The sequence below is a fragment of the Gallinula chloropus genome (genome assembly GCF_964237585.1).
Source record: "Gallinula chloropus genome assembly, chromosome: 19".
NCBI lineage: Eukaryota > Metazoa > Chordata > Aves > Gruiformes > Rallidae > Gallinula > Gallinula chloropus.
In genome coordinates, this window is record NC_140104.1 from 13,739,481 (window position 1) to 13,764,301 (window position 24,821).

At 50.3% G+C, this 24,821-nt stretch overlaps 2 protein-coding genes and 1 pseudogene across 3 annotated transcripts; 1 reads left to right on the forward strand and 2 right to left on the reverse strand.

Moving 5' to 3' along the window:
• Nucleotides 1–865: 865 nt before the first annotated feature.
• Nucleotides 866–1,789, reverse strand: LOC311198859 (olfactory receptor 14A16-like; the record flags this gene model as incomplete). The annotated part of the gene is made up of 1 exon (XM_084272878.1): nt 866–1,789. The coding sequence occupies one exon, from the start codon at nt 1,787–1,789 to the stop codon at nt 866–868; it is 924 nt and encodes a 307-aa protein (XP_084129004.1).
• Nucleotides 1,790–13,098: 11,309 nt separating this feature from the next.
• Nucleotides 13,099–14,318, forward strand: LOC311199245 (olfactory receptor 14C36-like; the record flags this gene model as incomplete). The annotated part of the gene is made up of 2 exons (XM_084273306.1): nt 13,099–13,108; nt 13,501–14,318. 2 exons carry the CDS (start codon nt 13,099–13,101, stop codon nt 14,316–14,318), a joined length of 828 nt encoding a protein of 275 aa, XP_084129432.1.
• Nucleotides 14,319–22,349: 8,031 nt separating this feature from the next.
• Nucleotides 22,350–23,277, reverse strand: LOC311199246 (olfactory receptor 14A16-like; annotated as a pseudogene). The gene has a single exon. The product of its transcript is annotated as an olfactory receptor 14A16-like (transcript).
• Between the last annotated feature and the right edge of the window lie 1,544 nt (nt 23,278–24,821).

The following is a 24,821-nucleotide window of genomic DNA, read 5'->3' on the forward strand; positions in this document are numbered from 1 at the left end:
CACCCCAGAAAACCTGTTCCTGAGTGAATCTCTCCCTCGCTCATCTCTGTGTCTCTGTCTCTCTCCAAGGGCTGCAAGTGCTGGGAGGAGATTGATGCAATGTGGGTCACAGCATCTCCTGTGTGTCTCCCCCTGCTCCAGCGTGGGGCCTCTCCACGGGCTGCAGGTGGGTTCTGGGCCTTTTCCATGGGCTCTGGGGGGACACACATTCCAACATGGCTCTCCACAGGGTCTGCAGGGGCATCTTTCTCTCTAGCACGTGGGGCGCCTCCTCCCGCCCTTCCCTGGCCTTGGTGTCTGCACAGCTTGTTACACCTTCTCACTCCCTTCTCTTGGGGCAAAATGCAACTGCATGTGGTTTTTTTCTCCTAAATGTGATTCCCAGAGGCACTGTGACCAGCGCTGATGGGCTCAGCCCTGGTCAGCAGCAACTCTGGCCTTGAATCAGCAGATGTTTACTCTTCAGGGCCAGCGGGGAGCTTCTGGCTGCTCCTTACAGCCGCTGTTGTCTGTAGCCCCCGTTTCTCTAACAGAACTCAGCTACGCAGAACTGTGACAATAATTCAGCTGATGAGAATGTTCTTGTAAATTTTTTATAGATGACAGGAGAAAGAAAAATTTGTGCACCTATCAAGGGAGACATGATGGAAAGAGAGCACAGCTCATCCTTACAAAGTGTCTGGGTCACACAAGAACAGGAGATACTGCATTAGGAATGAGGTGAACATTGACCATGTCATTATAGCTTAGACAAAATAGAAGGAAAAAACATCTAACAATTAAACCCCCTACTAAATACAGACTGGTCCCAACATGAGTAACATTGGCAGTGATATACAGAAATACATGAGCAGTTTGGTGCTGCTTAGAAACAACCAGTCTTCAGTTTCCACACCGCATCCTTGAGCTCCTGGTTCCTCATGCTGTAGATGAGGGGGTTCACTGCTGGTGGAAAAGTGCAGTAAAGGAATGCTGCTACCAGGTCCAAAAATAAGGAGGAGATGGAGGGGGGCTTAAGGTGGGCAAACAGACCAGTGCTGAAAAACAGGGAGACCATGGCCAGGTGAGGGAGGCAGGTGGAAAAGGCTTTGTGCCGTCCCTGCTGCGAGGGGATCCTCAGCACAGCCCTGAAGATCTGCACATAGGACACCACAATGAACACAAAACACCCAAAACCTAAACAGACACCAACCACAATGAGTCCAATTTCCCTGAGGTAGGCATGTGAGCAGGAGAGCTTGAGGATCTGGGGGATTTCACAGAAGAACTGGTCAAGGGCATTGCCATGGCAGAGGGGCAGTGAAAATGTATTGGCTGTGTGCAACACAGCATTGAGAAACCCACTGGCCCAGGCAGCTGCTGCCATGTGGACACAAGCTCTGCTGCCCAGGAGGGTCCCGTAGTGCAGGGGGTGGCAGATGGCAACGTAGCGGTCATAGGCCATGACAGTGAGAAGAGAGGCCTCTGTGACAATCAAAAATACAAAGAAAAAGAGTTGAGCCACACATCCTGTGTAGGAAATGGCCCTGGTGTCCCACAAGGAATTGGCCATGGATTTTGGGATTGTGGAAGAGATCCAGCCAAGGTCAGTAAAAGAGAGGTTGAGGAGGAAGAAGTACATGGGGGTGTGGAGGCGGTGGTCACAGGCTATGGTGATGATGATGAGGCCATTGCCCAGGAGAGCAGCCAGGTAGATGCCCAGGAAGAGGCAGAAGTGCAGGAGCTGCATCTCCCTTGTGTCTGCAAAGGGCAGGAGGAGGAACTGGCTGATGGAGCTGCTGTTGGACATCTGCTGTGGTCAAGTGTGGAGACCTGTTGAAGGAGGAAAAGGCAGTGAGTTGTTAGGGTACTATTCTTTGAAGAAAACCTATTTCAATGTAAATTGGATGAGGGATTCAGGAGGACTTTTGTCAGGTCCCTTTTGGGAAGTGTGGTTTGTGCTGGTTGGAGCACGTCACTGCTGGGAGGTTGGTCAGCTGGGAGGTCGCATGGCTGGAAGGAGTGGGACAGAGAGAAATTCACTCAGGGGCTTCTCCTCACTGGGTTCAGGCTGCCAAGGACAAGACTAGGCATAAACCCTGTAGTTTGGATGCAGAGTCTGTGCTGGGTGTCAGAAACAGGGGGTTTTTTTGGGATAGGGTCAGCACTGCAGGGGATGTCAGGGAAGTAAAAATCCCCACTCCAATGACCTTTCTAGGAGCAGCTCTTGCTGTTTCTGCTGCCAGGAGCTGTCCCTGCAGCTGCTTCTCTTTGCCCATGTCACCTCCTGCTCTGTGCTCACAGACCTCATCCATTCTGCCCTGCACTCAGCTCTTTTCTGCAGACCCCTCCTGGCATCAGGGCACTGCCCCAGGGAACCTCTGTGTGTGCTGGGACCAGAGGAAGCTCAAACATCTTCATGAGAATCAGGTTTTCTTTGGATATTGTTGAGAGGAGACATTAGTTCTAATATACCACAGTCAGCAAAGCCTCCAAGAGAGGAGAAGTCAAAGCAAAGACTCTGCCTACAGGAAAATTATTCCTTGATGTTGTTCTTCAAATTCCCTTTGGAATTTCTCAAGGATCAGTTGGAGCTGGGAGCAAAGCTGACCCATGCAGCACTGTCTTACTCCAGAAGGACCTTAGACTGCTCTTCCCTGGGTCACTCTTTCAACCCACAGGTCCTTCTCTATCCCTGTGGAAAGCCCACAAGCCAGGCTGAGTGCTGACCCTGGTGGCAGCAGAGTCCCTACCCCAGCACACAGCCCACAAGGTGCAGGTACCCTGCTCACAAGGACAGCCCTGGGCACCCCTGGGTGCTCACACTGCTTCACACCTCTGCAGCCATGCCCAGGAGAAGACAGCTGTCCTGCCCTGTCCCTCTGATGGGGCACAAGGGCATCCCTTCCAGGCAGCACTTTCTGGTCCTAGAGAGAACCTGTCCTCCTGACAGACCCCACACACTGCCCCATGTCCCAGCTTTAGGAGATCTCTCCAGGAACAGAACCTGCATTGCCCTGCACCCACAGACATACCAGGCAGAGTGCTGTGGAGATTTCTCCTGCAGTGAGCTCTCAGCATCCGTCAGCTCTCTCAGCCTCACAGGTCTCCCCTTGGTGCCTACAGGTAGTGTCCCCAGCCCTGTGTGCTTGGCAGAGGAGCTGCTCCTGGCCAGAGCTGTCTCTCTGCATTGCTGCTGGGTTGCCATGAGCTCCCTTCTTCCCAGGAGCCCAGCCCAGCTCAGCAGGAGAAGACCAGTTCTTCTAGGTGTCCCAGGCCTCATGGGGATTGTTCTATGATCTCATCTCTCATGTTCCCTCCCTCAGTTGGGGAGAAATCCTTCTATCCAGCAGAGTCCTTTCTCCTGATCAAACTAGAGGTGGGCAGGACAATCACCTTTCCCTTTCTCCCCATGGGATAGGAACCCCTGGAGGGGACAGGGACAGCTCATTTTCCCCCAGTGAAAGGAAGGGGTTTAGGTGAGCATTTGGGCATTTCTTGGTGTTTCACAAGAATAAAATCAGGGAAAACAAATCTACAAAGCTCTGCTCTGCAGTTGGGGGAAGTGGAAACCACAATCCAGAAAAATTCACATAGATCAAAAAAGACAGACCTTCTGCTGCAAGGACAAACTGACACCTGGAGAGCTCCCATCAGAGCCCCATACAGCCACTTGCACCCTCAGACAGCAGGAAATGCACATCCCAAAAAACCTTCCCAATGTGTACTAGAACAGAGAGAGGCAGTCCTTGGGTCTGCAACGAGAACAGGGAAGAGTGCTCCAAGTTCTCACTGCCTTGTTCTCCTTGCACAGGGCTCCATGCAAAGAGCCAGAGAATGTCCAACAGCAGCTTCATTCCCCACTTCCTCCTGCTGGCCATTGCAGACACACGGGAGCTGCAGTGGGTTTCTCAGTGCTGTGCTGCACACGGCCAATACATGTTCCCTACCCCTTTGCAAGGGCAATGCTGTTGGCCAGTTCTTCTTTGCAGTCCCCTAGATCCTCAGCCTCTTATGCTCAGATGCCTACCCCTGGGAGACTGGCATCCTTCTATTTAGTGCCTGTTTAGTTTTGGGGTGTTTTGTGGGCTACCTGGGGAGGTTTAAGGTCAGGATTGTCTTTTGGCCCTTGCACCTTTTTTTGGGAGCTACTGCTGGACATTTACAGTTTCCTGGATGGAAACTGGTAGAGCCCAAAAATGACATCAGGCAATGTTAGGACTATTCCCTTGGCAAGGAATGCTTTGAGCCCCAAGGTTCTGGTGCTTCTCATCCGATACCTGAGGAGTTTTCATGCCAGTAACATCTTTCATGCCTTGCACCTTTTGTTTCAATAAAATTGTTAGATGGTTAGCATATGGGGTTGGACCCGATGATCTCTCCAGGTCCCTTCCAACCCCCGTGTTTCTCTGATTCTATGATATTCAAAGGCAGATGCTGGTAGAGGCTTAACATGAAGCCAGGCACTGTTAGGACCAATCGCTTGGCAAGGGAAGACCTAAACCCCAGGCTTAGTGGTCTTGTTTTTATTCTGCATGGGGGGGGGTTCAGTCCAGGAACATCTTTCCACCCTTGCATCTTTTGTTTGGGGGATATTGCTGGATTTTTAGAGTGTTCGAAGGTGGATACTGGTAGAGCCAGAAAATTACATCAGGCACTTTTAGGACTGTTCTCTTGGAAAGGACAGTCCTGACCCAAAGGTTATGGGGTCTTCTTGTCCACTGCCTCACGAGGTTTCCAGCCAGGAACATCTTTCATCTTTCTCAACTTTTCTTTGTGTGCCATTACTCTACGTTTAGCATGTTTGAAGTTGGGTGCTGGTAGAGTCCAAAAATGATGTCAGATACTCTTAGGACCGACCCTTGGCAAGGAAAGCCCTGAGCCCTAATGTTCCTGGGTCTGATAGTTTGCTTCCTGGAGAGGTTTCAGGCCAGGGACATTTTTCTGCCCTCACACCTTTTGTTTGGGTTATATTGCTGGACATTTAGCAGTTTTGAAGCTGGACAATGTTAAAGTCAGAAAATGAAGTCAGGCAGATTTATGTCCACTCCCATGGCTACAAAAGCCCTGACCCCCAAGTTAGGGGGGCTGTAACTGGGCTACCTGTAGAGGTTTTAGACCACGAACTTCTTTCATTGCTCATACCTTTTGTTTGAGATGTACTGCTGTACGTTTAGCAAGTTCAAATGTGGTTGCTGGTAGAGCCAGAAAATGATGTCAGGCACTGTCAGGATGATTCTGCTGTCTATGACAACCCTGAACCCCAAGGTAACTGGGCCTGCTAGTGGGCTACCTTGGGAGGTTTCAGGCCAGGAAGATTACTAGACCCTCACCACTTTTGTTTGGGAGCTAGTGATGGGCGTTTAGAAGTTTCAAAAATAGAAGCTGGTAGAGCTAAAACCAGATGCCTTGCATTGTTATGAGCATTCCATTGTCAATGCATCTTTGGGCTACCTGGGGAGGTTTCTAGCCAAGAAGATCTTTAGGCCCTTGTACCCTTTGATTGGCAGCTATAGCTAGTTGTTTAACATTTTTGAGTGTAGACTCTAATAGAGAAAATAACCTCAGGCCCAGTTAGGACTTTTCCCTTGGAAAGGAAAGCCCTGATCCCCAAGGGTACTGTGGCTGCTAGTGAGCTTTGTACTGAGCTTTCAGGGCAAAAACATCTTTCAGCCCTCAAATACTTTTTTTGAGGGGGATTTACTGCTGAAGGTTTAGCAGTATTGAAGCTGGAGCTTGAAAATTACTTATCTTGCTAAGGACAGACATTAGTCCAAAGATACTGGAGCTGCTGGTGGGCTACCTAGTGAGGTTTCAGGGCAGAAACATCTTTCAGCCCTTGATTTTTTGGGGGTGGATTTACCGCTGGATGTTTTGCAGTTTGAAACCTGGAAGAGCCCGAAAATTATATCAGACGTTGTTAGGACCATTCTGTTATCTATGAAAGCCCCGAGTCCCAAGGCTCCTGTGTCTGCTAGTGGGCTACTTGGGGAGGTTTCAGGCCAGGAACATCTGTCGTCACTCAAACCTTTTGTTTTGGAGACATTTAGCAGTTTCTAAGGTGGACACTGGTAGAGCCTGAAAATGATTTCAGGAGCTTTTAGGATAGTTCCCTTGGGGAGGAATCACAGAATCATAGAATCACAGAACATTAGGAGTTGGAAGGACTTCAAAAGATCATCTAGAGCGGGATGACATAGACTGAATTACATAAAAATGCATCCAGGCAGGTTTTGAATGTCTCCAGAGAAGGACAGTCCACAGCCTATCTGGGGAGGCTGTCCCAGGGCTCTAACTCACAGGGAAAAAGTTTCTCCTTACATTCACATGGAACTTCTCATGCTCCAGCTTGTACCTGTTGCCTACTCCTCCAGCTTGAACCTGTTGTCTTCTCCTATTGCTGGCCATCACTGAGAAAAGCCTGGCTCCATCCTCCCAACTCTCACCATTTACATGTTTATAAAGATGAAGGTCAACCCTCAATCTCCTCTTCTCCAAGCTCAAGAGGCCCAGCTCCCTCAGCCTTTCCTCATAAGGAATCATCTTGGTGGCCCTGCCCTGGACTCTTTCAAGGAGTTCTCTGTCCTTCTTGAACTGAGGGGCCCAGAACTGGACACAACACTCCAGGTGTGGTCTCACCATGGCAGAAGAGAGGGGGAAAAGGACATCTTTTGACCTGCTAACCACATCCCTTCTAACACACACTAGGATGCCATTGGCCTTCTTAACCAGGAGGAACATTGCTGGTTCATGGTCATCCCTCTGTCCCCCAGGACCCCTCTCACCTACACTGCTCTCCAACAGGCCAGTCCCTAACCTATACTGGTACTTGGGGATCTTCCTTTAGCTATGTGAATAGGAAGAGGATGACCAGGGATAATGTGGGTCCCTTGCTGAACGAGAAGGGTGTCCTGGTAACGGGGTATGATGTGAAGGTGGAGATACTGAATGCCTTCTTTGATTCAGTCCTCACTTCAAAGGCCCCCCGGGACCCACAGACACTGGATGAAAGAAATAATGTTTGGGAAATGAAGAGCTTCCATCTGGTTGAGGTAGGGGAGGTCCAGGAGTGTCTCAAAGGGATTAATGCACACAAATCCATGGGCTCGGATGGGTTATATCCACGTGTGCTGAGGGAGCTGGTGGAGGTGATTGCTGAGCTGCTCTCTATCATCTTCGATAGGTCTTGGAGAAAAGGAGAAGTGCCTGAGGACTGGAGGATAGCCAATGTCACTCCAGTCTTTAAAAAGGGCAAGAAGGAGGATCTGGGCAACTATAGGCCAGTCAGCCTCACCTCTGTCCCCAGAAAGGTGATGGAACAGCTTGTTCTGGATGCCATCTCCAAGCAATTGGAAGAGAAGAAGGTCATGAGGAGTAGTCAGCATGGATTCATCAAGGGAAGATTGTGCTTGACCAATCTCATAGCCTTCTACCATCTCATCACTGGCTGGGTGGATGGAGGGAGAGCAGCGGATGTCATCTACCTTGACTTCAGCAAGGCCTTTGATACTGTCTCCCATGACATCCTGATAACAAATCTGAGAGAGCATGGGATAGATGAGTGGACAGTGAGGTGGATTGAGAACTGGGTGTCGAACCGAGCCCAGAGGGTTGTGATTCGAGGAGCAGAATCTGACTGGAGGCGTGTGACTAGCTGTGTTCCCCAGGGCTCGGTGTTGGTTCCAGTCCTGTTTAATATCTTCATTGACGACCTTGATGAGGGAACAGCATCCACCCTCACCAAGTACCCGATGATACAAAGCTGGGAGGAGTGGCTGACACACAGGAACACTGCGCTGCCATCCAGCGAGACATGGACAGGCTGGAGAGCTGGGCAGGGAGAAACCAGATGAAGTTCAACAAAAGCAAGTGGAGAGTCTGGCACCTGGGAAGGAACAACCGTTTGTATCAGTACAGGCTGGGGGATGACCTGCTGGAGAAGAGCTCAGTGGAGAAGGACCAGGGGGTCTTGGTAGATGACAGGTTGGCCATGAGCCAGCAGTGTGCCCTGGTGGCTAAGAGAGCCAATGGGATCCTGGGGTGCATCTGGAGGAGTGTAGCCAGCAGGTCAAAGAAGGTGATCCTCCCCCTCTACTCTGCCCTGGTCAGGCCCCACCTGGAGTATTGTGTCCAGTTCTGGGCTCCTTGGTTTAAAAAGGACAGGATCTCCTGGAGAGAGTACAAAGAAGGGCCACGAAGATGATTAAGGGCCTGGAGCATCTCCCCTATGAGGACAGGCTGAGTAAGTTAGGACACTTCAGCCTTGAGAAGAGAAGACTAAGGGGGGACCTAATTAAAGTTTATAATTATCTGAAGCAGGGGATGCAGGGGGAAATGGCCAGCCCCTTTTCAGTGGTCTGTGGGGATAGGACAAGGGGCATTGGCTGCAAGTTGGAGCATAGGAAGTTCCGCACCAACATGCGGAAGAACTTTTTCACAGTGAGGGTGGCAGAGCCCTGGGACAGGCTGCCCAGGGAGGTGGTGGAGTCTCCACCTCTGGAGATATTCAAGACCTCTGGACGCTGACCTGTGTGACCTGGTAAAGAGATTGACTGACACATAGATAGTGAGGTAAGCCGATAGACAGATAAACACATTGTGAGGTAAGAACATGGGCTGATAGATGTGAGGTAATGAGATTAACTGATAGATTATGAGGTAAGGGGATTGTGAGGTATGATGATTGTGAGGTAAGGGGATTGACTGATATAGATTATGTGGTAAGGAGAGTAACCAATTGTGAGGTAAGGGGTTTGTGAGGTAAGGAGATTGATTCATAGATAGACTGTCAGGTAAAGAGATTGACTGAGAAAGATTGTGAGGTCAGGAGATTGACTGATAGACAGTTTGTGAGGTAAGCAATTTGACAGATTGTGAGTTAAGTGGATTGTGAGGTAAGGATTTTGTGACTGTCGCAGTTTTGTGTAGCTGGGTGCTGGGAGAGAACTGGGGCTGCAGAAAATGTCTGGTGTAAGGAACAGCGAGAGCTCTCTGCAGGTCCTGAAGAGTAAACATCGGCCAATTCAAGGCCATAGGTGCTGCTGACCAGGGCCGAGCGAATCTGCGATGGTCACAGAGCCTCTGGGAATCACACAGAGGAGAAAACCACAAGCAGCTGCAACGCCCATCGTGAAGAGAGGCCAGAGGGAGGTCCCTGGGAACTGCAGGCCTGTCAGCCTGACCTCGGTGCTGGGGAAGGTGATAGAACAAATCGTCATGAGTCCCATCATGCAGCACATGCAGGACACTCAGGTGATCAGGCACAGTCAGCATGGGTTTAGGAGAGGCAGATCATGATGGACCAACCCGATCTCCTTCTATGGCAAGGTGACCTGCTGCTCAGTGGATGAGGGGAAGGCTGTAGATGTGGTCTACCTAGATTTCCGTGAAGCCTTCATCACTGTCTCCCAAAGCATTTCCCCCTCTGCAGAAACTAACCGCTCATGGATTAGATGGGTACACTCTGTGCTGGGTTAGAAACTGGCTGGGCAGCCAGGCCCAAAGGGTTGTAGTGAACTGAGTTAAGTCCAGCTGGCGGCAGGTCAAAAGGTGTGTTCTCCAGGACTCAGTGCTGGGACCTGTCCTCTTTAACATCTTTATTCATGGTCTGGACGAGGGGATCGAGTGCACCCTCAGTAAGTTTACACATGACACCTAATTGTGTGGGAGTATTTATTGTCTGGACGACATGTAGGCTCTGAAGAGTGATCTGGACAGGCTGGATCGATGGGCAGAGGCCAATTGTATGAGGTTCTTGGGTTCTTGTGGCCAAGTGCCAGGTCCTGCATTTTGATCAGAATAACCCCAGGCAACGCTACAGGCCTGGGTCAGAGTGGTTGGAGAGCTCCCTGGAGGAGAATGACTTGGGGGTGTCCGTGGATACCTTGGCTGGACATGAGCCAGCACTGTGCCCAGGTGGCCAAGAAGGCCAACAGCATCCTGGCCTGGATCAGGAATAGTGTGACCAGCAGGAGGAGTGAAGTGATTGTTCCATTATCCTCGGCTCTGGTGAAGCTGCACCTGGAGCACTGTGTCGGGTTTTGGGCCCCTCACTACAAGAAGGACCCTGAGATGCTGGAGTGTGTCCAGAGAAGGGCAACAAAGCTGATGGAGGATTTGAAGCACAAGTCTCTGAGGAGCAGCTGAGGCAACTGGGGCATTTTAGCCTTGAGAAAAGAAGGCTGAAGGGGAGACCTCGCCACTCTCTATAACTACCTGCAAGGAGGAATGTAGAGAGGTGAGAGCCGGTGGTTTTTCTCAGGTAACATGTGATAAGATGAGAGGAAATGGTTTCAAATTGCACCACTGAGATTTAGGTTGGATATCAGGAAGAATTTCATTACTGAAACTTTAGTCAAGTATTGGGACAGGCTGCCCAGGAAAGTGGTGGAGTCACCATCCCTGGAGGGATTTAAAAGGTTCCGATAGATGTTGTGCTTCAGGACATGGCCTAGAGGTGGACTAGGCAGGGGTTGGCTTTGGTTGGACTCAATGACCGTAAAGGCCTCTTCCAACCTAAGTGATTCTATGATTCTATGGTACAGTTCCAGGAAATTCCTATTCTGTCATGGTGGGAAAGCACTGTCATTTCAGAAACATAGTTGAGTGGTTCTGCTGTTGGAAATGTGCTTGTAAAACTTTTATAAATATCGGGCGGAAAAAAAGGAATAAAAAGTTGTGCCCCTTTCCAGGCAGACACAATGGAAAGAGAGCACAGCTCATCATTACACAGTGTCTGGGTCACACAAGACCAGGAGATACTGCATTAGCAATGGGATGAAGGTGGTCTGTGTTGTTAATGCTTAGACAAACTAGGAGGGGGAAAACAAAACCAAACCCAACAGCTAAAAACCCTGCGAAATACAGATTGTTCCTAACGTGAGTTACATGGCCAGTGATACGCAGAGTGAGCAGTTTGTTGCTGCTTTGAGACATCCAGTCATCACTTTCCAAACGGCATCATTGAGCTCCTGGTTCCTCATGCTGTAGATGGGAAATTTTAATTCTGGAGGAACCACTGACTAAAAACTGTCACTACCAGGTGCAAATGATGGAGGGGAGCTTCAGGTAGGTGAACACAGCAGTGATGAGGAACAGGGAGACCACAGCCAAGTGAGGGAGGCAGGTGGAAAAGGCTTTGTGCCGTCCCTGCTCCAAGGGGATCCTCAGTACAGCCCTGAAGATCTGCACATAAGACACCACGATGAACACAAAACAGCCAAAAGCTAGACATGCTCTGATTACAATTTCACTGAGGTAGGATCATGAGTGAGAGAGCTTGAGGATCTGGGAGATTTCTCAGAAGAACTGGTCACAGGCATTGCCCTCGCAGAGGGGCAGTGACAATGTTTTGGCCGTTTGGAACAGAGCACTGTGAATCACAACGCTGGGACAGTATTTTTAAGAAGGGAAATAAAAGCCAGCAGGTGCTTTTTGCCACCAGAGAAAGGAGTGAGAAAGTGTAAGGGACATTGCAGACAACAAGATCGGTGAAGTAGGGGTAGAAGGTCCTCCAAGCCTCATTGCAGAGATTCCCCTGCAGCCTGTGGAGAAGCCCATGGTGAATGGGGCTGTTCCCACACAGCCCATGTTGGATGATGTGGAACAGTGATTGTGTCTGCAGCCGATAGAGGTCCCCAAGGTTGAGCATGTGAGGACACTGAAGGAGGCTGTGACCTCATAGGGAGCCTGTGCTGGAGCAGGTTTGCTGGCAGGGCTGTGGAGGACCCAGGCTGGAGCAGTCTGTTGCTGAAGGATGAAACCCCATTCAAGTGACCCACCCTGGAGCAGTTGGTGCTGATTTGAAGCCATGTGGCAAGGACTCACGTTGGAGGGGTTCATGGAGGACTGTCTCCCGTGGGTGGGACCCAATGCTGGAGCAAGGGGAGACAGTGAGGAGTCCTCCCCCTGACCAGGAAGGAGCAGCTGAGACGATGTGTGATGAACAGACCCCAACCCCCATTCCCTGTCCCCCAGTGCCTCTCAGTCAGAGAGGAGAGAGTTAAAGAGTGAAGTGGACCCTGGGATATGAAGGGAGGGTCGTAGGTGGGTGTTTAAAATTTCATTTCTTTAGGTTTTGTTCTCATTTCTCTGCTCTCTTTGTATTGAAGAATGAATTAGATTGATTTTATTGTTGTTGTCAAGTCTGTATTGCCAGTGAGAGTAACAGCTGCATGGCCTCCCCCTGTGCTTTCTCCCTGCATGATTTCTCCCTGTGCTGATCATTCTGCTCCCAGGCAGAATGATCTCAGAGATGAGGTCATAGAATGATCCCCATGAGGCCTGAGACACCAGGAGGGAGCCTACAAGAACTGGTCTTCTGCTGAGCTGGGCCAGGCTCCTGGGATGGGAAAAGCTCATGGCAACCCAGCAGTGCTGCAGAGACAGCTCTGGCCAGGAGCAGCTCCTCTGCCAAGCACACAGGGCTGGGGACACTGCCTGTAGGCACTGAGGGGAGACCTGTGAAGCTGAGAGCTGATGGAAGCTGAGAGCTCACTGGAGGAGAAAGGTAAAGAGACTTTGCTTTGAATTTTCTGCTCCTGGTGACTGAGTGGGAAGTGAGAGCTGAGCTTTTCTCAATAACTTTCCAGCAGGCAGTGCAAACTCATTGGTCATTAAGACTTGTCAGAGCTTCTCATGAGCCCTGCACACACAGAGGTTCTCTGGGGCAGTGCCCTGATGCCAGGAGGGGAATGCAGAGCAGAGTTGAGCACAGGGCAGTTTGGATGAGGTCTGTGAGCACAGAGCAGGATGTGACATGGGCAAAGAGAAGCAACTGCTGGGTCATCTCCAGGCTGCAGAGACATTGTCAGGGAGGGAGAAGAAGCTGCTCCCAGAAATGCCCTGGCAGTGGCGATTTGGTACCTCCCTGACATTCCTTGCAATGCAGACCCTTTCCCTCACCAACCCCCTGGTTTCTGTCACCCAGCACAGACTCTGCACACAGACTGCCAGGGTTTCAGGCTGAGCCTTCTCCTTGGAAGCCCAACCCACAGAGAAGAAAAACCTCCGAGTACCTGTCTGTCTGTCCCTGTACTTCCCGCCTGGGCTGGAGCATTTCTCCCTGTTTCCTCTCCTGTCCTTACTGCCTTTGTCTCCTGGTTACCTGGGGCTCTGGGCATGTCCATTGGTGGGGCTGACCTTGAGATGACCCTCACTTCAGGACCCCAATCTGTAGGACTTCCCTTTTTCCAGCAGTGGTAGAATCAAGCCAGCACAAAGCAGACCTCCCAAAAGGGACCTGACAAAATTCTCCCTGAATACAGAGAGTCAACTTGAGGGCATTCCATAAGTAGTGGAAGGGATTTTCCTCAAGGAAATATTCCCTAATTTCTCTTTGCCTTTTCCTCCTTGGACAGGTCTCCACTTGACAGCAGCAGATGTCCAACAGCAGCTCCATCAGCCAGTTCCTCCTCCTGCCCTTTGCAGACACACGGGAGCTGCAGCTCCTGCACTTCTGCCTCTTCCTGGGCATCTACCTGGCTGCCCTCCTGGGCAATGGCCTTATCATCATCACCATAGCCTGTGACCACCACCTCCACACCCCCATGTACTTCTTCCTCCTCAACCTCTCTGTACTTGACTTTAGCTGCATCTCCACTACTGTTCCCAAATCCATGACCAATTCCTTATGGGATACCAGGGCCATTTCCTACACAGGATGTGTGGCTCAACTCTTTTTCTTTTTATTTTTGATCTCTACAGAGCTCTGTCTGCTCACTGTCATGGCCTATGACCGCTACGTTGCCATCTGCCACCCCCTGCACTACGGGACCCTCCTGGGCAGCAGAGCTTGTGTCCAGATGGCAGCAGCTGCCTGGGGCAGTGGGTTTCTCCATGCTGTGCTGCACACAGCCAGTACATTTTCACTGCCCCTCTGCCATGGCAATGCTGTTGACCAGTTCTTCTGTGAAATCCCCCAGATCCTCAAGCTCTGCTGCTCAGATGCCTACCTCAGGGAAACTGCAGTCCTTGTGTTCAGTTCCTGTTTAGGTTTTGGGTGTTTTGTGTTCATTGTGGTGTCCTATGTGCAGATCTTCAGGGCTGTGCTGAGGATCCCCTCGCAGCAGGGACGGCACAAAGCCTTTTCCACCTGCCTCCCTCACCTGGCCGTGGTCTCCCTGTTTATTATCACTGGTGTGTTTGACCACCTGAAGCCCCCCTCCATCTCCTCCCTATCTTTGGACCTTGTATTGGCATTTCTTTACACAGTGTTTCCACCAGCAGTGAACCCCCTCATCTACAGCATGAGGAACCAGGAGCTCAAGGATGCCATGTGGAAACTGATGACTGGATGTTTCTATGCAGCAATAAACTGCTTGTCTTCTGAATACCACTGACAATGTAACTCCTGTTATCATCAGTTCATATTTAATAGGGGTTTTAGTTGGTAGTTTTTGGTTTCTCTCTAGTTTGTCTAAGCTATACTAACATGGTCAACGTTCATCCCATTCCTAATGCAGTATCACCTGCTCTTCCGTGTAAGGATGAGCTGTGCTCTCTTTGCCTCACGTCTGCTTCCACAGAGCCATAATTTTCCTCTTTATTTCACCCTTTTGTTAATAAAAATTTTACAAGAACCTTTTCATCAGCTGAACAACTGGAGTACTTGTCTGTAATGGCAATGCTTTCCCACCGTGACAGGACTGGTTAAGGACAGTTTACTGACAAAATTCACCATTAATGTAGAACAAGAGTGGCCAGTTACACCCACACCCACTGCTAACACAGCATACCTGACAGACAGATAGACTAACTCTTCTGGAGGCACCAAGAGCATACCCTTCCCCAACCAGCTTCTTTTACATGGAAGTGGTGTCAGGTGGTATGGAAAATAGCCCAGGTGAACTCAGATCACCTGTGCTGGCTGCTTGGGGAGGTTAACTCTTCTGCTTGGGGAGGTTAACTCTTACCTGGCCAGAACCAGGTCATTATCCACCCCTTTTTCTACACCGTCTACATCATAGCCAGATCTTACATGTTCAGAGTATTGGGGACATTCAGAACATCATTGATCTATTATGTAGAACTTCTGCCATGGACAGATTTATTTATACACCAAAAATTTCCTGTCTATCCTTTCCTAGAACTAACCCCCCTTGGGGTACACACTGGACTTCCCCATCCTTTCGCATCCCCCACCAATTGCGCCCAGGTCCCTGAGCAAAAGCAATCCCATGAATGGGTTTGCCTTTGTCTGAAGAAGGAACAACCCAGAGTGCCTTCCCCAACAGGTTTTTCATGTGTAATACAGGGACTTTATGCCCCTCCACAGTCTATTGAAAACTGTAGTGGTTTGGCCCTGTCTACAGGCCAAATGCCCATCAAAATCCTCCTATCACTCCCCTTTTCAGCCAGAAAGGGGAGAACATAGATAGTGGGAGGCTTAGGATTTGACATAAGGACAGAGAGGTATCACCCTGCAATTAGTGTCACGGGCAAAACAGACTCAACACAGAATAAAGGAAAGAAAACTAATTTATTACACTACAGCTACACACCCAGTGACACCAGAGTCAGGTAGTGAGAAGAGTAGCCAGGTCTTTAAGCACCTTCCCCCATCCCTCCCTTCTTAGCAGACTTCACTTTAGTCATGATTTTTCTCCCATCATCCCCCCCACAGTGGCACAGGGAGGGGCAGGGTCTGGGGGAATGTTGTTTCAGTCCGTTCCTCCGGAATTGTTTTCCTTCTTAGCTGGGGGGGTGGAAATCCACACCCCCTTCCCCTGCTGCATTTTCTCTCTCTCTCTCTCTCAAATCTTCTTAAACCTTCTCTTAAAACTTCAAGGGAGATACCATGACAAAAGGTTCCACCACAACACCCGCACATCAAGGCAGCTCAGACATGACTAGATGGGGAAGTGGTCACAAGGAGAAGAATTTGATCATTCCAGGGGCTGCCGTAGCAGTCAGAGGTGCTGAACTGGAATCTGACATTGTGCTGCACTGGGAGGACTGTGGCCACACAGACAAGGGCCCTTCTTGTCCATCTGGACTCAGCACAGACAATGCCACCTGTGGAGCAGTCAGTCCCAGTGCGGGGGTCCCTGGTCTGGAGGAATGGGGAGGAACTGTCATCTGGTCCGACAAAGTCTGCCAAGATACAGATAGGGGTCTTGTGTGGAGAGGCTGAGAGACCTGGGCTTCTTTAGCCTGGGGAAGGGGAGCCTGAGGGAAGCCCTCATGTGCTACGTGAAAAGAACATAGGAAAAGAAGTCCTGGTTTTGGTCAGGATTCATGAGAAAGGAGGGGCGAAGCCAGGACAGGTGACCCAAACTGGCCAAAGAGAGTATTCCATGCTAATTACGTTCTGCCCAGTATAAAGGGGGGGGGTGATGGGAAGAGGAACAGGGGCGGCTCCGGGACGCACGGTTCTTGGGGGACGGTCGGGTTCCGGGACGGCTCTGGGTGGCACGGCCTGAGCTGTGGTTTCGGTGAGAAACTGCATTGTGTATCAACAGCTTCATATATTTTTGCTCTAAAGTCCTGTTAGCATTGTTATATTGTATCTTTCTGTTATCTTAGTAAACTATCCTTATCCCAACCCACGGGCCTCTTAGTTTCTTGGTTTTGGGGTTATTTGCCCCTTCCTCTTCCCTTCCCTTGCCTCTCACCCCCCCCCCCCCCCCCCCCTCCCTCTTCCCCTGCTCTTTTCCTTTGAGGAGCAGGCAGCTGCGTGGATCTCGGCTCTCAGCCGGGGTAAAACCACGACAGGGGGCCACCAGGGGTGCTGGGAGGGTTAATTGTGGGGGCACCCATGGGTGACTGGAGGGGTGTGGGGATGTTGTAAAAAGGTTCTGGGGGTGGATATAAGATAATTTTGGGGGTAAAAGGGCAGGTTTAGGTCAGTAATATGGTGCTATACGTTCCAGCTATACCAGCGCCCACCTTCCAACCTGTTAAACGTCCAGCAGTACACCCCAAGCAAAAGATGTGAGGGATGGCAGATGTTCGTGGCCTGAAACCTCCCCAGGAGTACACAAGCAGCCCATAAACCTTGAGGGTCATGAATTCCAAGCCAAGGGAACAGTCCTAACAGTGCCAGAGGTCGTTATCAGGCTCTTCCATAGTCACACATTGAACATGCTGAACGTCCAGCAATGGAATCCCAGGGTCTCTAACACCTATTGCTGCCATTTCATTGGAAGCACCACAAGATGGAGAGACACTTTCAAGCACACAGGAACTGTTAACAAGATAGGGCTTGACTTCAAACAGACCTCAACAAACTTGCACAGGTGACCCAAAATTGGCCAAAGAGGGTATTCCATGCCAATTCCATCAAGCACAGCATAAAGGGGGTTGGTGGGGGGGAGGAGTACAGGGCTCTGAGCTGTTACAGCCTGAGCTGTGTGGTTTGGTGAGAAACTGCACTGGGCATCACCAGTGTTGTATTGATGTTCAGCTCTTGGCTGGAACGAAACCATGACAAAAGGTTCCAACAGAACACCCACACATCAAGACAGGCTCAGACATGATGGGTGGAGAACAGGCTGCGGGGAGAAGAATTTGGTCATTCCAGGGGCTGCCATAGCAGTCAGAGGTGCTGAACCAGAATCTGTTCATGAGCACATTGGGCTGCACTGGGAGGAGAATGGCCATGCAGACAAGGACCCTTCTCGTCCATTTGGACTCAGCACTGGTGAGGCCACCTCTGGAGCAGTCAGTCCCAGTGTGGGGCTCCCCGGTCTGGTGGAATGTGGAGAAACCCTTGTGTGGTCACAGAAAGTCTGACCAGATACAGTTAGGGGTCTTGTGTGGAGAGACTGAGAGACCCGGGCTTCTTTAGCCTGGGGAAGTGCAGCCTGAGGGAAGCCCTCTTTGTGCTACAGGGAAAGAACATAAGAAAGGAAGTCCACGTGAAACTGCAGCTTTGAAGGTCAGAGAGGACGTGAGGCTAAAGAAATGACATTCTGAGGGTAGTGCTGTGGTGTAAAATGTCACTTTGAGGAAGAGTGGGTGAGCTGGTGGCTTTGTGTTTGTGGGAACAGCTGGTGAGGACGGAGAGACAGCAGTACAGGCAGGGACATCATGGGGTGAGAACATGGTCGGGAAGGGGATAAGGTGCCTGCAGGGAAACAGGCACAGGTGTGGGGAGCTGTAGGATGGACTGTGGTACAGATGGCCGAGGGTGCTGGACAGGCTGAAAGGGCCTGATAGAAACAAGGTCTTTGCCCCCTTGGCTACAGTTGATGTCCCTGCCACAGAGGCCTCAGGGAAGACACATTGTCCTCATGGCCATGGAGCATGGTTGACTCCCTGCACTCATCCTAGGAGAGGCCACCCTGGGTCCTTCTTCTGTCCTTCCCTTGGTGTCACACTCCCCACATCCCATGGAAGAGTCCTGAGACACAGGTGAGGGTCAGGATCTCCCTGCCCAGGGGCTGGGGGTCAGCACTTTGCATTTCTGCTTCATCAGACCAAGCCATTGTGTCCTCAGCATCAGAGCTGCCTGTGCTTTGCATGTGTTTGTCCTCATGGCCTCCAGTTGTCTGCTCTAAGGAGCCCATGGGGAGGCTTTGTCAGTAATGGCTCCCAGTGGGGCCTGTTAGTGCTTCAAGGTACTTTGGGCATTACTCCTGACTTGAACTTCTGGAGAGGTTTCTTGAGTCTCCTTTTGGTATCTTGAGGTCTGTGGACTCTGAAGAAAAGACACCATGGGGCTCATTACAACCCAGAAATCCCTTACAACCATGGCTCTTCAACACATTTTAATTAAAAAAATTAAGACTTGTATGACTAATTGGAGAGGTGAGTTTGAGTGATGAAAATTTCAAAGCAGTTTCACAATGGAGGATTTTTTCATAGGAAAAAAAGTTTCTGTCATATCTCAGATCATGGAAGAAAGTTCAGCAGCATGCTGCAATGGGGGCTGGTCCAGAGGTCTGCTAAGGAGATCTGGACAGGCAGGAAAAGCAGTCTCTTGAGATCTAACCCTGCCTGGAGACCCTTGCTCTTCCCCAAGCCCAGCAGGTCCTTCAATGGCCTCCTGGGACTCCCAACATTTTTCCTGGCATCATCTGTGCTCACAGGCAGAGACAGATTTCTCTGACAACAAACAGCAGTTCAACATGATCCAGTTTAATAACCATGAAATCTCTCTCCTCAGCTGCTGCTACGGCCAAGCAGCGTGTGAAGGGGATCAGCTTTACTGGTGCTCCCAGTGCACAACCTGGGGAGGTTTCAGGCCAAGGAGATCCTTCATCTCTTGCAACTTGTGCTGGGTGCTCTTGCTGGATATTTAGCATGTTTGAAACTTTTTCTGGTAGAACTGGAAAACTACCTCAAGCACAGTTAGTGGGATAGCTGTGGAGGTTTCAGGCCAGGAATATCTTCAAGCCCTCGCTCGTTCTCTTTGACACCTGTTGCTGGAGGTTTAGCAGTTTTAGAGGTTGTTGCTGGTAGATTGAAAGCTGATGTCAGGCACTCTTAGGACCGTTGCCTTGGCTAGGAATGCCCTGAGCCTCAAAGTTTCCTGTACTGCTAGTCTACTACCTGGGGAGGTTTCAGGCCACAAACCTTTTCCAGACCCCACATCAATTTGTTTGGGAGCTGTTACTGGATATTTATCAGTTTCACAGGTGGATGCTTGTAGAGCCTGACAATGAAGTTAAACAATATTAGGACCGCTCCCTTGGCTAGGAAAGCCCTGAGCCCCAAGGTTACTGGTGCTGCCTGCAGGCTCCCTGGGGACATTTCATGGAAGAAATTTCATTCCTCCCTCACAACTTTTGTTTGGGGCTCTTACTGGACGTTTGGCATTTTCGAAGTCGGACGCTGGCAGAGCCCGGAAATGACATCAGACACTCTTAGGACCATTCCCTCAGCTACGAAAGCTCTGAGCTCCAAATTTACTGGGGCTGCTTTTGCTCTACCTACCAGGGGAGGTTTTCAGGCTCACAAGATACTGTAGCTCACAAACCTTTTGTTTGGAAGTTATTGCTGGACGTTTTCCACTTCTTGAATGTGGACACTGGTAGGGCCGGAAAATGATGTCTGGTATTACAGGACCATTCCCTTGGCTGGGAATGCCCTTCCCCACAAGGTTACCGGGGCTGCTTGTGGGCTACCTGGGGAGGTTTCAGCCCAGGAAAATCACTCATCCTTCATGGATTTATTTGGGAGCTATTGATGTATGTTTAGAAATATCGAAGGGGGAACATAGTAGAACCCAAAAATGACGTGAGCCATTCTTAGGACCATTCTCTTGGCTAGGAATGCCCTGACCCCCATGGTTACTGGGCTGCTAGTGGGCTACCTGGGGAGATTTCAGGCCAGGAAGGTTTTACAGCCCTTGCAACTTTTGTTTGCGACCTACAATAAAGATGGGAGATTCTCTCTGTCCCTCCTTTTGTTATTGTACTTAAAGAATTGAAAAAATTGAATCTATTAAAAATTGTAAAGTATTAACAATAGAATCTCCCACCTTTATTGGGTCAGAAGGAACCACTATGACAGAGGATGAAGAAAAGGCTGAGGTACTTAATGCCATTTTTGTTTCAGTCCCTAGCAACATGACAATTGTCTCCTGATAGTCAGACCCCTGAGTGGGAAGATGGGGATGGGAAGTAGACCAAAGCACCCATCATCCAAGGGGAATTGGTTACTGACCTGCTCAGCTGCTTAGATGTGCACAGGTCTATAGGTCCAAATGGGATACACCCAAAGGCACTGAGGGAGCCGGCAGAAGTGCTCCCCAAGCCACTTTTCCATATTTACCAGCAGTCCTGGCTGACTGGGATGGTTCTGCCTGACTGCAAACTGGCACATGTGACACCCATGTACAAGAAGGGCCAGAAGGAGGACACAGGGAACTACAGGCCTGTCAGCCTGACCTCAGTGATGAGAAAGGGGATGTAACTAATCATCTTGAGTACCATCATGCAGCACATGCAGGACACTCTGGCCATCAGTCCCAGTCAGCATGGGTTCAGGATATTCATGTTGTGCTTGAAGAAGCTGATCTCCTTCTATTGGAGGGTGACCTGCTTAGTGGATGAGGGGAAGGCTGTGGATGTGATCTACCTAGTGTTCAGTAATCCTTCATCACTGTGCTGGGGCCCATCCTCTTTAACGTCTTTATTAATGATCTGGATGTGGGGATTTATTGCAATCTCATTAAGTTTGCAAATGACACCCAATTGTGTGGGAGTGTTGATCTGCTGGCAGGCAGGCAGGCTCTGCAGAGCGACCTGGACAGGCTGGATCAATGGGCAGAGCCCAGTTTTATGGGGTTCAACAAGGCCAAGAGCCGAGTCATGCACTTTGGTCACAATCACCCCAATCAATGCTACAGGCCTGGGGCAGAGTGGCTGGGGAGCTCCCTGGAGGACAAAGATCTGGGGATGTTAGTGGACAGGCAGATGAACATGAGCCAGCGCTGTGCCCAGCTGTTCAAGAAGGGCAATGGCATCCTGGCCTCTATAAGGAGGTGTCACCAGCGTAGGGAATAGTGTAACCAGCAGGAGTAAGGAAGTGATTGTTCCATTATACTCAGCTCTGATGAGGACACACCTTGAGTACCGTGTCCAGTTTTTTGCCCCTCACTACTAGAAGGATGTTGAGATGCTGGAGTGTGTCCAGAGAAGGGCAATGAATCTGGAGAAGTGTTTGAGCACAAGTCCTATGCTCATCAGCTGAGGGAACTGGGGCTTTTAAAGTCTTAACAAAGGGAGGCTGAGGAGAGAACTTATCTCTGTCTACAGCTACCTGCAGGGAGGGTGTAGGGTGGTGGGGGTCAGTTTCTTATCTTGGATAGACACGGATAGAATAAGAGGAAATAATTTCAACTGCACCAGGGGAAATTTAGGTTAGATAGCAGGAAACATTTCCTTACTCAAAGCATAGTCAAGTGTTGGAACAGGCTGCCCAGGGAAGTGGTGGACTCACCATCCCTGGAGGCATTTAAAAACCATCTAGATATTATGCTTGAGGACATGCTCTACAGGAGGACTGGAAAGGGTCAGGCTGTGGTTGGACCATATAAGAGATTCTATGATTCTATGGTAAAGTTCCAGGAAATTCCCATTCTCTCATGGTGGGAAAGATTTGCCAATTCAGACAACTGGTCAACTGATTCAGATGATGAAAATGTGCTTGTAAATTTTGTTATAAATGCCAGGATAAAAATAATGAAACAAAAAATATGCACATTTCAAGGTAACATGATGCAAAGGGAGCACAGCACTTCATTACACAGGGTTTGATTCACACAAGTCCACTGGATACTGCATTAGGAATGGGATGAACAGGCAGCATGCTATTACAGCTTGGACAACATAAAAGGAAAAAACCCTACTAAATAGAGACTGGTCCTCATGTGAGTTACATGGCCAGTGATATGCAGAAGAAGATGAACAGTTTATTGCTGATTAGAAGAAGCCAGTCCTCAGTTTCCACACAGCATCCTTCAGCTCCTGGTTCCTCATGCTGTAGATGAGGGGGTTCACTGCTGGAGGAAGCACTGAGTAAAGAAATGACACTACCAGGTCCAGAAATAGGGAGGAGATGGAGGGGGGCTTCAGGTAGGCAAACACAGCAGTGCTGACAAACAGGGAAACCACAGCCAGGTGAGGGAGGCAGGTGGAAAAGGCTTTGTGCCGTCCCTGCTGCGAGGGGATCCTCAGCACAGCCCTGAAGATCTGCACATAGGACACCACAATGAACACAAAACACCCAAAAGCTAAACAGACACCGACCACAATGAGTCCAATTTCCCTGAGGTAGGCATCTGAGCAGGAGAGCTTGAGGATCAGAGGGATTTCACAGAAGAACTGGTCAAGGGCATTGCCATGGCAGAGGGGGGGTGAAAATGTATTTATTGGCTGTGTGCAGCACAGAACAGAGAAACCCACTGCCCCAGGCAGCTGCTGCTGTTTGGACACAAGCTCTGCTGCCCAGGAGGGTCCCGTAGTGCAGGGGGTGGCAGATGGCAACGTAGCGGTCATAGGCCATGACAGTGAGCAGACAGTACTCTGTGACAATCAAAAATACAAAGAAGAAGAGTTGGGCCACACATCCTGTGTAGGAAATGGCCCTGGTGTCCCACAAGGAATTGGCCATGGATTTGGGAACAGTGGTGGAGATGCAGCCTAGGTCAGTAACAGAGAGGTTGAGGAGGAAGAAGTACATGGGGGTGTGGAGGTGGTGGTCACAGGCTATGGTGATGATGATGAGGCCATTGCCCAGGAGAGCAGCCAGGTAGATGCCCAGGAAGAGGCAGAAGTGCAGGAGCTGCAGCTCCCGTGTGTCTGCAAAGGGCAGGAGGAGGAACTGGCTGATGGAGCTGCTGTTGGACATCTACTGCTGTCAAGTGTGGAGACCTGTCCAAGGAGGAAAAGGAACAGTGAGAAGTTAGGGAACTCTTCTTTGAGGAAAACCTCTTCCAATTCCCATTGACTCTGTATTCAGGAGGACTTTCGGCAGGTCCCTTTTCTGCTCGCTTGAGGAGGGTCAGCTGTGGGCTCTGGAGAACTCAGTCCTGCCTGGCAGCAGTCAGTAAATAGAAGGATGGTGTGATCGCAGACTAAATCCCCTGTGGATAGGAATGAGATTTTCATCACTGTCACTCTAGTTTCAATCGAGGGCAGAGCAGAGCTTTGGAGCTTTGGTTTTCTCCTGACTGCAACTAGGGAGTGTTTCTTCTGTCAGAACTGCCTGACATTGCTGCTGCAGTGCCAGTGAAACCTTCCCCTGAGTGCAGAGTGCGGAAAGCTGCTCTGTCCATCAGCCCTGGTCTCAGCTGCCCTGTGCTGGACGCTCTGTGATCACACCCTGGTGTTCCTGTAGGATATCAGTGTCTGCACTGTGGAGGATATCAGGGATGTCTCATATCCCCAGTCCCATGGCATTTCTGGGAGCAGCTCCTTGTTTCTCCCTCCTAGCCAACGTCTCCACTGCCTGGAGCTGTCCCTGCAGCTGCTTCTCTTTGCCCATGTCACCTCCCGCTCTGTGGTCACAGACCTCATCCAACCTGCCCTACACTCAGGTTTGCACTGCAGACCCCTCCTAGTATCAGGGCACTGCCTCAGGGGACCTCTGTGTGTGCAGGGCTCGGGAGATCCTCTGATGTGGACATTCTTGAGGGGAGAAATTAGTTCTGATACACCACAGTCAGCACAGCCCACAGGAGAGGAAAAGTCAAAGCAAAGGCTCTGCCTGGCAAGAAAATGCTTCCTTGATGTTGTTCTTCAAATTCCCTTTGGAATTTCTCAAGGATCTGCTGGAGCTGAGAGCAAAGCTGACCCAGGCAGCACTGTCTTACTGCAGAAGGACCTTAGGCTTCTCTTCCTTGGTCACTCCTTCAACACACAGGTCCTTTTCTATCCCTGGGGAAAGCCCACAAGCCAGGCTGCGTGCTGACCCTGGCAGCAGCAGAGTCCCTGCCCCAGCACACAGCCCCCAGGGCGCAGGGACCCTGCTCACAAGGACAGCCCTGGGCACCTCTGGGTGCACACACTGCTTCATGCCTCTGCAGCCATGCCCAGGAGAAGACAGCTGTCCTGCCCTCTCCCTCTGATGGGGCAGAAGGGCATCCCTTCCAGGCAGCACTTTCTGGTCCTAGAGAGAACCTGTCCTCCTGAAAGACCCCACACAAAGTCCCACGTCCCAGCTTTAGGAGATCCCTCCAGGAACAGAACCTGCATTGCCCTGCACCCACAGACATACCAGGCAGAGTGCTGTGGAGATTTCTCCTGCAGTGATCTCTCAGCATCCATCAGCTCTCTCAGCCTCACAGGTCTCCCCTCGGTGCCTACAGGCAATGTCCCCAGCCCTGTGTGCTTGGCAGAGGAGCTGCTCCTGGGCAGAGCTGTCTCTCTGCAGTGCTGCAATATTTCTTGAGC